Here is a 12,087-nt window from a genome sequence, read left to right as displayed (position 1 = left end):
GTGGCTCAGACAATGGGGCCGTGTCTGTCCCCCACCACGCTGGTGGAAATTGGTTTTCTCCCTGTAATTGCCCTTCTGTTCACAAACACTAATGTGTGCTTTCAGTCTAAATAACTTTTAGTTTAGGTTAAAGGCAAATGGCAAATCAGGAGAGAGCCCAAGGGAAGCTGCCATGAGGCACAAGACTTGTCTGTCTCCCCTGCCATGAAATGAATTCACCCCCACTCAGGGACAGCTCTTCCCTAGGAAAGACCTGCACTGGAAGGGGTCCCAGGGCCATTAAGTCCAGGGCTGATCTCTACACGAGCTGAGATGGTTCCAAATTGTCCCTGCAGTCCATCCCTGCATCCCATTCCTGGAGTATTCCCCACTGTTGTGTTTATTGCCTAAGGGCAAAAGTAACTGGGTGCATGAAGGGAGCAGGAGAAATTAAAAGCACAAACAGTGAGGGAGCTGCTCTTATTCTGGGGATAAAACTCACAAGGTTTTGTGTGAAGGAAGACCCAAATCCAACCCCACCTCTGAGAAAACTCAGGGATTCACTCTCACAAGCTGTAGAGTTGTCCTTCATTTTACATCTCCAGATACATGAGAGGCAGATGAAAGAGACAGTCCCCAACAACAACAAAGAAAAAAAGGTTTTAAGAAATGCAGGGTCAAATTATCTTCTTATGCAACACCACTGCAACCTAGAAAATCTAAAGCTGCAGGACATAAATCAACCACCAACTGCCTGGGGTTAAAGAGAAACTTCCTCTGGTAACAACCTATTGCATAAGTGCCTTAACGGGAGCTCTGCCTCCCCAAATCTCTGTCAGGAAGGGGTCACTGGGCTGCAGGGCTGGCTCTGGAGGATTCTTTCTGTGCCCTTTTGCTCTGACCCATCTTTTGTCTCTTCCTCCAGCCCAGGAGCACTGGGGAGAGGCACAAAGGCAGCAGGGCCCAGCTCCGGGCTGGGGTGACAGCGAAGCTCAGCTCAGGCTGAGCTTGGTCCCTTTCTGAGCCCTGCACCAAGCACCAGGGACCAAACTGAAATATTTGAAAGTTATTTGAAAGAAATTCATCCGTGTGAGAGTGGCACAGCCCTGGCACAGAGAAGCTGTGGCTGCCCCATTCCTGAAGTATCCAAGGCCAGGCTGGACAGGGCTTGGAGCACCCTGAGACAGGGAAAGGTGTGGCACTGGGTGAGCTTTAAGGTTCCTCCCAACCCAAACCATCCTGTTCTATGATTCTCTATCTTTATCACCTTCTCCTTCCCCAGCTCTGACTCAGGTCCTGGAAAATTTCAGCCTCCCTGGAGCTGGCCATGACCACACGTGTCCAGCCGGCCACTGGACACCAGCTCCAGGTCCAGAGCAGCCCAGCAAAGTCCCCATCCCTGAGCAGCTGCTCCTGCCTCACTTCCCACCCACTCCCAGCCCTTCAATGAGCTCAACTGATTCCCATCAGCCACTTCTGGCTGAAACTCTGATTTTTCACATTTTAACCCTTGCCTTACTCCCTCCCCTCCCACAAATAAGACAGAAACCAAGAGAAATCACTGTGAGGGCCATCCATCAGCACGGGAAGCACCAAGTTATGCCAAAAAACACCCCGGGGGGAGATGGAAAGTTGGAATTTGGGTGCAGAACCGCGGGGTCCGAGTGGCTGGAGCCGCCACAGTGTTTGGTGACTGTTCTGCCACGGTTATTTTTAGCTGGTGACGCCCGGGGTATTTCGCTTCAGGACGTCCGGTCTGAGCCTCTTTCTGGGAATCCCACGTTCTCTAATTGTAAACAGCCCCATTCAGGCGCTCCCGAGCGTGAGAGGCCCCGGCTTGTGTCAGGTGTGAGTCAAACAGGAAACTGCTGCTGCTGCTGCTGCTGCTGAGCAGGAGAGAGGGGTTCAACACCAAAAAGTGCCCAGGATGAGCTGGCAGCACCCGGCCCCACAGCCCTGCCCTGCCTGAGGCATTGACCCGGCTGGGGTGCTCAGGATGCTGCCCAGGGGATGCTGCCCATGCCAGGGTTTGGCCCTGCAGCTCCCTCCTCCTCCTCCTCCTCCTTGGAGAGGCTTTCCATGAAGTTTAAATATTTTTTTCTTGGAACTCTGAAAAATACTTAAAATGATGAGATAACGTTAGGTTAAATTATAAAGTTAGTGTAGGGACTAGCTAGAGGGCTGACTTAGTTTAAGAGATGTTTTAGCAGTTAGAGAATAAAAAACCCTGCAGGGCCCAGCAGTGCCTGTGACACCCCTCTCTGAAAAACGAGATTTGGCTGATTCTGATTCTGATTTGGCTGATTCAGGCCCCAGCTGCTGCTTTTGAACGTGCTGACACTGTGGGAAAAGGGCTCCGGGGCATCAGAAAGCTCCAGCCCAGGCTGGACAGGGCTTGGAGCAACCTGGGATGGTGGAGGGGAAGATCCAAGACCTGGAGTGGTCCCTGCCCATGGCAGGAGGTGGGACAGAATGAACTTCAAGGTCCCTTCCAACCCAAACCTTTCTGTGGTTCTGTGGCTGGGACAGGATTAACAGCAGAGAGCAACGTTTCCAAAATTTCCAAAAAGGGGCTGAGGGTTGGATGTTGCAGAGCATCCAAGTCTGGTAGGAACATGAGTTCCATGGAGCATCCACAGGGACTGGGACATCCAGGACACCTCAGCACATGGCAAAAGCTCCTGGGAGGGAGCAGCAGCCCTGGCACCAGCGCAGGGGGAATGTGCACGTTGTGCCCATCTCTTATCTGACTCATTTCAGTGTCTCAGGGGAAACCCTGGCACTGATAAACAGCTCCTGCTCCCTGCCTCCACCTTTACCAACCGAAATCTGGAGTCTATTTTTAACCCCAAAACACCCACTGCAAGGGGGGGAGGATACAGCGGGGCGAGGGTCGGTTGGCACCGTGGGGATGGGAGGGTGGCACTGCCAGCCCTGCTCTGGAGCCCGAGCTGACTTCTGGTGCCACTCAATGGGGTGATCCAGCTGTGGCACTGCCACATTTTCAGCCAAAGCGAGACCGGAACAAGCCCTGCAGGCACTTGCCATGGCCAGCACCCTCCGTGCCCCACATGGGGTGTGCAAAACCAAAGGGCTCCAAATTCTCATTTGCCAGCACATGCCCCAAACCTGACCCTGGCCAAACAAAGGCTGCCTGGAACAGGAGCGTCCCATCCCTGCCACGGGACCACACCTGAGGTTTCCTTCTCAAAGCCCCCACACCAAAGGTCTGTGAGGCCTTTGTTTCCATCAGTTCTGGGACAGCTTTAGGAAAATCTCAGTGGCCAGGACTCCCAAATATCTTTGGATTCTCCCTGCATGTCACGGTTCCTCCAAAGGCAGTGTGAGCCCCAGCTCAGGTGTGAGCAGAGTTTGGTTCTCCCACCGCTCAGCCCCTGGGCACCTTTCCTCCCATTTTCTGCCTCTTCTCTGCTCCTCTCACAGATTCTCTGCCTCTCCCCAAAATGCATAAAGTCACAGCATGGGTTGGGTTGGAAGGGACCTTAAAGCTCCCATTTCACCCTCTGCCATGGGCAGGGACACCTTCCACTATCCCAGGTTGCTCCAAACCCCATCCAACCTGGCCTTGGACACTTCCAGGGATCCAGGGGCACCCACAGCTTCTCTGGGCACCCTGCCCACCCTCCCAGGGAGGAATTCAAAGGAGGAGGTTGCCTCTCCTCGGGGTGTTCCAACCCACAGCAGCAAGCTGAGACCAGAAATAACTCGGGAGACACAAAGCAGCCTCGTAACCCCACGAAGCAGGTCCCGTGTCCCCAGCAGGGAGTCCCAGGCCAGCAGCCGTGGCCAGGGGGGCTCTGCTGGTGCCGGGGCTGCGGTTCCTGCTCTGGCTGTTTCTGCTCCGCTGCAGAGATGTGCTATAAAACCTTCATTTCCTGACACACATGGGATGAGGCCAAGGGGTCGTGTTTTGGACAACCTGGCTTTTCCATGGCAACCGGCGGTGATGTCACTGACGTGCAATGATCCGGAGGGGCCTTGGGAACAGAGAGCTCTCCAGGAATGGGGTAGGAGAGGGGGCTGAGGTGATGGGGGACACGCTTGCACAGGGCTGGGGCTGCATGAGAGCAGCCCAAGCAAAGTTTTCCTTGGATGGCTCCAAGCACAAATCATGGCCCAACTGCTGCGGGGCTGGAGCAGCTGCAGCCAGGAGTGTCCTGCCCTCTCCCTCCTCCTGCAGCTCCCAGCCCTCCCTCTGTGCATCCCCAGCCCTTTCATCCTCCTGCAGCCAAAAGGCCCCAGCCAGCTGCTCTTGCACAACTCTGGCTAAACCCTCTGACCGTCCCCTCTCCTGACCATCCCCTCTGCTGACCGTCCCCTCTCCACGTGGGTCATTTGCAGGATTTGAGGGCTGTGAGCATCTCTGCTCCCCCTTCTCCAGCCTTTCCCCTCCCTGCTTTGTTGCTGCACCCGCTGCTTCTTCCCCTTACAAACCCCCTCCCCACAGGGGAGCCCCTTTACAACAGCCAGTTGATAATTAAAACCTCGAGCAGAGAAGTTCCTTCTGCTCATGGTCACATCTGCTGCCCTGGGGCTCCCACGGCTCTTGTGCGGCAGTGTCTGTCTGTCCTGTCTGTCCAGGCTTCCTGTGGCTGCAGCCACCTGATACTCAGCACTTCACCTCTGGGCAGGGTGCTGAGTGAGTGAGAGCCTGTCTGGGTTTGCTGCTGGAGGATAAACACGCTGAGTAACAACATCCCCATGTGCTGGGAGCTGCCAAGGAGCCACGGCTCCACCTCTTTGGGATTCCTGAGGAATCCCTTGGGAAAACCTCTGTCTCTTTTGCACCGCAGAAACACCTACACAGGTGTGGGACCTCGGCTTGAACCCCATCCCTGACTCCCCTTTGAGGGTTTGTGGTACTGACCTGGGCCTGTGGGTGGTAGGGACCTTAAAAAGAATCCCATTCCACCCCTGCCATGAGCAGGGACACCTCCCATCATCCCAGGTTGCTCCAAGCCCTGTCCAGCCTGGCTTTGAACACTCCCAGGGATGGGGCAGCCACATCCTGTGCCAGGGCGACATGTGCCAGGGCCTTACCAGCCCTCACAGGGAATTCCTTCCCAAAATCCCCTCTAACCCTGCCCTCTGGCAGTTTAAAGCCATTTTCCCCTGTCCTGGCACTCCAGGTCTCTCTCCATCATTCCTGCAGCTCCTTCAGGGACTGGAAAGCCACAGCCAGGTCACCCCAAATCGTCTCTTCTCCAGGATGAACAACCCAATTGTGCCTAAAGGTCCTCCAGCACAGCAAGGACATGAGCAGATAAAGCTGGCAGGGGTGACCCAGGTGTGGTTTAACTCCTTGTCCTGCCCTGAGTCTCCATGTGACATCAGTCAAGTGGTTTGAATGACCTGGGACAGACACACCTTCCTGGGCAGTGCTCCCCTCAAAAAACACAACAGGAAAAAGGTTCACTTCAAGGTGAACCAACCAACTTCTCAACAGAACCAAAAGATCTGAGGCTAAATGGACCCATTTTCACCAAACAGCATCCCCAACCTGCCGAGTGCTGACTCCAGACTCTCCACACATCCTTCCCACAGGGACCCAACACCACCAGCGCCGCTCAGAGGGGAAGGGGGGAAAAAAAAGAAAGAAAGAAAAAAGAGAAAAAACCCAAAACAACACCACGTAAAACCTTCCAAAAATGCTGCACGAAAAGTGGCCACTCAGCAGAGCGAGGTTTCCTGCGCAGTGAGAGTTGGCCAGGGACAGAACAGGAAATCACTGCTTCCTGCCTGCAGAGGAAGCGCCTATCTCATGCCCGTGATCAAAAACAAACAGCACTTCAATTAAACAAACAAAGGACCGAAAACTTCAACAGCTCCAGCCTGGGTCAGCTCCAGCCACAGGGGAACGCATCCAAAAATAAGAAGTTTGTAACCTTGAAAAGAGGTTTGTAACCTTCATCCCCTTCCCCTCGCTGCGCGCGGGCAGCCGGAGGGACCCGGCGCCTCCAGGCTGGGATACCACTCCAGGGATGTGGAAGGGGGTCCCACTCTTGGGTTTGGGGAAGGAGCATGTCCATCTGTCCATCTGTCTATCCATAGATCCATCCCCATGTCTATCCACCCATCCATCCATGGATCCATCCCCGTGTCCATCCATCCCTCCCTCTGTCCATCCATCCCTGTGTCCATCCATCCATCCATCCATGGATCCATCCATCCATGGGTCCATCCATCCATCCCTGGGTCCCTCAGGCTGAGCCCCAAAGCCCCAGCATTGCTTATTCCCCACGTGTCCAGTGCTCTGGGCTTTTCCAAATCTGGTCTGGCTGCAAAAACTGCCCTCCCAGCATGGAAGTGAGCACAGAAAGAAAGACATGGAAAAGCCAAGGTTGTCCTACGACTGTATTTGCATCTCTCCATCCCCCAAGCAGCACCTGGTGACCCCTGAGGCTCCATCTCCTCCTACTCCCCCCTCAGTCCAGGGATGCAAGGGCAGCCCCTCAAATCCCACTTGGCTCTGCTGTAGGTTTGTACCAGGATGGGTTTTACAGGAACGAGGAATTCTTCTCCTGTGAGTTTTGCATTTAAAAGATGCCAAAACAACAGCAAAGCAGATCCAGCTCCAGACTGAGGGAATAACTATTCCAGAGTCACCCACAGCCCCGCAATGTCTTGGACAGCCAGTTCCAAGGATGGGGGAATGCGTGTGGCCACAAGGGTCTTTCTGTGTGGCCACCACACAAAACCTCATTATTTAGAAGTTCGCTGGTGATCTGAGAACCATCAGGTGCAGCCACCACTAAAGGCTGAGCTCAGACATGATTCTTGTTGCCTTACCCGCCTGGTTTGTTCGGGCAATAAATAACCTTACCTGTTTCCTGGCTCTACGGCTGCTCGCTGGTTTTATTTGCTTTGAAAGTAAACTTCCTGATGAATTAGCCAAGCCTAATTAATATTTATTTAAAGTGCATCATCCTGATGATGCAAACACAAAGCGTGGCTGTGTCTGTCCCAAAGAGAGAGACCAAGGGGCAGATGGAAATAAGTCATGGAATGATTTAGGTTGGAAAAGGCCCCTCGAGTCCAGCTGTTGATGTCACAGCTGGGCAGCTGTTGCCTTCTATCCCTGTGCACCATGAGGGTGGTCAGACACCTCCTCCTATCACCTCAACCCCAACTCCAGGTGGCCATTTCCAAGCGTTTTGTCCCCATTTCCCATCCACATGTGACAACCCCAAGCTCAGCTTCACCATGGGAATGTGGCCAAAAAGCCAGGACAACAAATGACAAAATCCCTGTAGTTCTTCAAGATGCCAAGAGGCTGCCCCAGGTGGGACCCTGAGTTCCCAGGGATGGGGAGCCCAGCAGGGTCAGCACCCAAAGTCCCAGCACCAGGACAGGGTTTGAACCCAGAGTGTTCACCCACCCTCTGTGGGTGCTTGCCCTCTGAACACTCATCTGAGGCTTCCCAAACCGTGCCTGCTCCTTCTTCTGAAGCCCCTCAGCCCTGGCCTGGTGGATCCAAGCATGGCTGATGCTGTTCCACCCCTCGCTGGAAAATCCATGCAACATCCCTGGAAAGTTGATTGCTAATATGGAAATGCTGGCCCATTTCCTCATTGTGCGAGTGCCAGGAGCATGGATGGGCTCCCAGAGGCTGCCAGGAGGGGACCAGGGCACAGAGGTGGGGGGACTTTCAATGGTGGTGAAGTTCTTGTTGCCTCCCGAAAAGCGAGGGAAAAGAATTCTGCCTCTGAAAAGCTCTGTTAAATCTGAAGATTTCATCTACATTTATATTAACATGAGTCATCTCCTGCTGGAGAAATGCCCATCCCAGCAGGAGCACAATGGTTTTGGAGGGTTCCTCCAGCCATGGACCTGTGCTCTGTTCAGTGACAAACCTGGACATGCTCATTTCACCCACCTCATTCTGCTATTTTAAAGCCCAGTTTCATCCATGTCCTTCAGCTTAGTCCATGGGATTTAAGGTCAACCTGCCACGCTCACCTTAAATCCTGCAACACCTTGTCCATTGTCAGAGAAACCAGAGAACTGCCCAAAATTGCTGGATTTAGCAGAGATCAAGAACAAGTGATAGAAACAAACACAGCTATACTGGGACAGGAGGAACTGGTCCCAGTTAGACCAGAAATGGGATTTTATGGAGGGAAAAAACTCAAAACTCTATCAAACCTACTCTGAGCTGCCCCACGACGGACTGCACAGGCTCTCTAAGGACTTTCCACAAACCATGAGCTCTGCAGGTCCCCTGAAGCACTTCCAGTCATGTTTTGAGCAGTTTTGTGCTGCAGAACACAGGAGAATTTTTACATTTGCACTACAAGAACATGCTGTGCTCCAGCAGCTACCTGAACCAACACAGAGCCCCAGACGGTCTTAGTGAAGCCCTAACGAGCAATAAAAATGTTCTTTTATGCCTTGTTTGATCATTCCCTTTTTACGAGGCCTAGGATCCTGTGAATCATGTTTTATCCCAGCCAGCAGACACTGGAGACACACAGGATGAAGAGGAGAAACTCGAAGGCAGGGGGGCCACTAGATAATAACATCTGGGCTGAGTTTGGCTGCACGAAATTCCTCTTCAGTGTGGGGCTCATCCCACTCGGGCTGTGTGATCCACTGGCACAGGCTCCCATGTGAACCAGTTACAGTTTCCTGGGAGGGTAAAGGGTGGGATCCCGTCCTGGGAGATGCACATCCAGCAGCAGCTTCATCACTTGTCCCGAATCCCCTTCATTAACACGCGCCACGCTCCTGCCGAGCTGTCCCGGATTTCGCCTCCCGCTTTTTGCGCGTGAGATGAATCAAGCAGATCCCCGGGGCAAAGCCAGACCCCACGGCACACGCTGCGTCCTCCCCCCCCGCTTCTGCACCCCCAGAACCTACACGAAGCCGCCCGAGGTGTCTTCCCCTCAGCGCCTTCCCAAATTCCACTCCGGCATCCCCCGGAGTGCGCAGCCCCGAAGGCGCGGGGAAGATCTTCCTCCCGCAGCCCAGCTCAGTCACGCCTGATTGCATCATGTTTGTTTTTCTTTGCCTTTGAGGTCAGGATTCCTCCCACCTTGCCCAGAGCCAGGTTTTGCCCGGTCTCACACGGCGGGGAGCCTGTGGTGACCCAAATCCAGGGACATGGCTGGGTGGCAAAGCCTTCTCCAGCACGAGTTTGCTGGAAACAGCATCCATGGGGAACAGCGGCCGTGGGGACAGCGCCAGCACTTCCCCGGCCCGTGGTGGCTGGATTTGGGGGGATTTTACACTCGCAGCATCTCCTCCTCCGGAGCCGGGGACAGCGAGAGGAGCCGGCGCTGCGGGGACTGACACCGGGAACGGCCGCGCCGCAGATGCGGGGAGCGGCAGAGCCACCAGCAGGCTACTCACCCTGGCTTTGTCCTTGCATCCAGAGGAATTAAAGCCCTTGGAGAGGAGGTCTCATTGTTCAAGCTGTGCTTAAGGGAGGCAGCTGCTTTCTTTATATCTCAAGATTCACTAAAGTTCAGGAAGAGAGAGAGAGAGAAAGAGAGGGGACGGCAAAGGGGAGGGACTGAGCGCAGGGCCCAGAGGCCGTATAGAATGACAATGGAAGGAAATGCTTTATCAAACCTAGAAAGCCAACCCTGCCCTGGGAACACAGAGGGAGAAAAAAAAAAAAAAAAAAAAAAAAAAGAAAGAAAAAACTTGCAGAAGAAAAGCGAGTTCAGCTGCCCCGGGTCCCTCCCTTGGCAGCAGAGCCCTCCCCCCCAGCCCCTCACTCCCAAATACAATGAGAGCGCCGGTAGAAATCGTCAGGCTCAAACACTTTTTTTTTTTTTTTTTTTTTCATTAAACAGAGAGAAGTTTCAGTTCTTAAAAAAAAAAAAAAAAAAAAAAAAAAAAAATCCGACAACCAAACCCTGCCCGGGAATGGGAATGTGACGCTCTTCCCCCTCCCCCGGCTGCAGCCGTCCAAGTTTCTGTGAGTCAAACGTTTGCAATGTGTTACCGAAATGTTACCAAGCTGGAATGCAGCATCCAGAGGGTTCAGCTCATAAAACTTTTGTTTGTTGGCTGGGAGAAAGTGTCACCGGCACAGAATTCGCTTCTTCCTCTACTTCCTTTTGTTTTTCCCATCCCAGAGAGGGTTAAGTGGTTGTACAGCGCTGACACCCGATGACGGCGGCATTAACCCAGTGCTCCCGGTCCCATTGGGAAGGGAAATTGTGCTGTTTGGTGAGGAACGAAGGGAAACGGGGCAGTCTGAGGGAGCAGGTGGGAAATGAGAGAAATAAAACCGTACAGACACAAAATCCCGGAATGTTTGGGTTGGAAGGGGCCTTAAAGCTCAGCTTGTTCCACCCCTGCCATGGGCAGGGACAACTTTCATTAAATCAGGTTGCTCCAAGCCCCATTCCAGGGCACAGCCAGGGACAGACCTCAGCTCCTGAAGCACAACTTCCCAATGAGCTTTGGGATTTTGGGGTCGGAAAAGTGCTGTTTCCTCATCTGACAGTCCTGAGGGTTGGCTCAAGATGGGAACTTCCACCCAAGACAGCAACATCTTGGCCCAACTTCTTCCAGCATCATCTGCTGGATCTGAAATGCTGAGGAAGAGGGGCACAGCATCATCTGCTGGATCTGACGGGAGTTGGGGCCACAGCTCTGAGCTTTCCTCTCACGGTGGGAGCACAACCGGGAAGAGCTCATGAGGATGATAAGTGCAAGAAGGAAAGCAGGAGAGAGGAGAGGAAACCAAGAGAATGTCCTACAGTTCTTGCAAGCCTGAGTTTTTCCAGGAGGCGGCTCCTATCACCTGGAATTCCCACCCCAAAACCTTCCCAAGGGTGTAACCTTCACCTTGCTGAAGGACCTTCAGGGTTCAGCTCCAAGAGGAGATGGTGATGCTCTTCCTGCCTCACCCAGCCCCGTCCAACAGTAGCAGCTGGCCTCATGTGGGGCTGGCTGCAGGTTTTGCCTCTGTCTGAGGGAAGGAAAATCTCCAGCAGCCAGAAGGATCCTCCCGGGAGCCTTCCAGAGGGATGGACTCCACCTCATCCGCTGAGGCTGCCCTGCTTTGTGCAGAGAGCACAGAAACTCTCCCGGGAGAGGAGCTGGGCTCCCTGCCCCGCTCCTGGGTTGGAGAATCACAGTCAACCTGTCCTGGCCAATTTCCAGCCCAAGCACTAATTATCCTTTCATGCCAATGGGAACAATGGCAGTGGAAAAGGAGGACTGTGGTCATCCTCCTCCAAACTCTAAAAGCCAAGTGATGCCAGCCCTGCAGGAGTCCCACGGGTGAAAAAAGTTGTTTGTGGCATTTTTATGACACTGTTCTCAGATAAAAGAACCTGGTATTCTGAAACAGGAGGGGGAAAAAAGGTAAAATAAAGATCCCAGGGAAAGATCTGAGGGGAAAGGCAATGGCCGTGGGCAAGATGTGCTCAGGAGGGAGTTTGGCCACCAACCATGCAGGACTGAGTGCCCAGGCCAGGGTCACTCCTCTCCAGGGCTGAACCAGCTCCTGTAATGAGCTACAAACTTTTGCCTAGTTGGACCTTTGCATCATTTGCATGTTAGGTGTAAGGAGAGGCAGGAACTGCCAAAAGCGGAGCTGCTCAAAGGCCAGGAGGAGATAAGAGACACTGCCCTACTTAACAAAGAGACATTTCCAGACCTGAGGAAGTGAGGCAATCCTGGCTAATTAAGATGACTGACCAAAGTCTCCCAGGAGGAAGAAAGAGGGTGAAAGATGAAAATCTTTGTGTTTCAAAGGTGAAGAGACCAGGAAAGCTCACCTGGGAAGATGGGAGGTGTACCTACCTGTGGCAGAGGGTGGGACTGGATGGGCCTTCAGGTCCCTTCCAACCTAAACCATTCTGTGATGAGCAGGTGGAAAATCCTGGCTGCTATTTCTGTCACCAACCAGGCCACAGCAGGTCCCAGGTGGTGTTTAGGAGCATAAAGGCACAGAAGGATTTTGGAAAACCTTTGGGTAACACTTTGAGCTTTGCTGAAAACCCTGGTGCCTGTATCTCCTTCAGGACCTCCTCCCTCCCAGTCCAGGCACAAGGACCAAACTCTGCTGCTGGGTCCCAGGGTCCCGAGCCCAGTCAGACCCATCCCATGTGCTGGCAAGAGCCC

General features: G+C 53.5%; 1 protein-coding gene and 1 long non-coding RNA gene across 3 annotated transcripts in view; one reads left to right on the top strand and one right to left on the bottom strand.

Moving 5' to 3' along the window:
- The window catches only part of HDAC7 (histone deacetylase 7), a 59,061-nt gene extending 49,624 nt beyond the window's left edge, over positions 1 to 9,437 (bottom strand). The window contains exon 1 of the mRNA XM_053967453.1: positions 9,352 to 9,437. Coding sequence (XP_053823428.1) covers positions 9,352 to 9,370 — 19 coding nt within the window. The 5' untranslated portion in view covers positions 9,371 to 9,437. The remainder of the gene's footprint in view (positions 1 to 9,351) is intronic.
- LOC128801666 (uncharacterized) lies at positions 4,025 to 6,843 on the top strand. Of its 2 annotated transcripts, none has more exons than XR_008435222.1 (3): positions 4,025 to 4,807; positions 5,153 to 5,287; positions 5,545 to 6,843. It is a non-coding gene; the product is annotated as an uncharacterized LOC128801666 (long non-coding RNA). The 2 variants fall into 2 exon arrangements; XR_008435223.1 differs by having other exon boundaries at positions 5,153 to 5,896; positions 6,479 to 6,843.
- Positions 9,438 to 12,087: the final 2,650 nt, after the last annotated feature.

This window comes from Vidua chalybeata, chromosome 30 (assembly GCF_026979565.1).
Source record: "Vidua chalybeata isolate OUT-0048 chromosome 30, bVidCha1 merged haplotype, whole genome shotgun sequence".
In the NCBI taxonomy this organism is placed as follows: Eukaryota; Metazoa; Chordata; class Aves; order Passeriformes; family Viduidae; genus Vidua; species Vidua chalybeata.
Note: the sequence above shows the minus strand (reverse complement) of the source record. Positions and strands in the feature narration are given on the sequence as shown.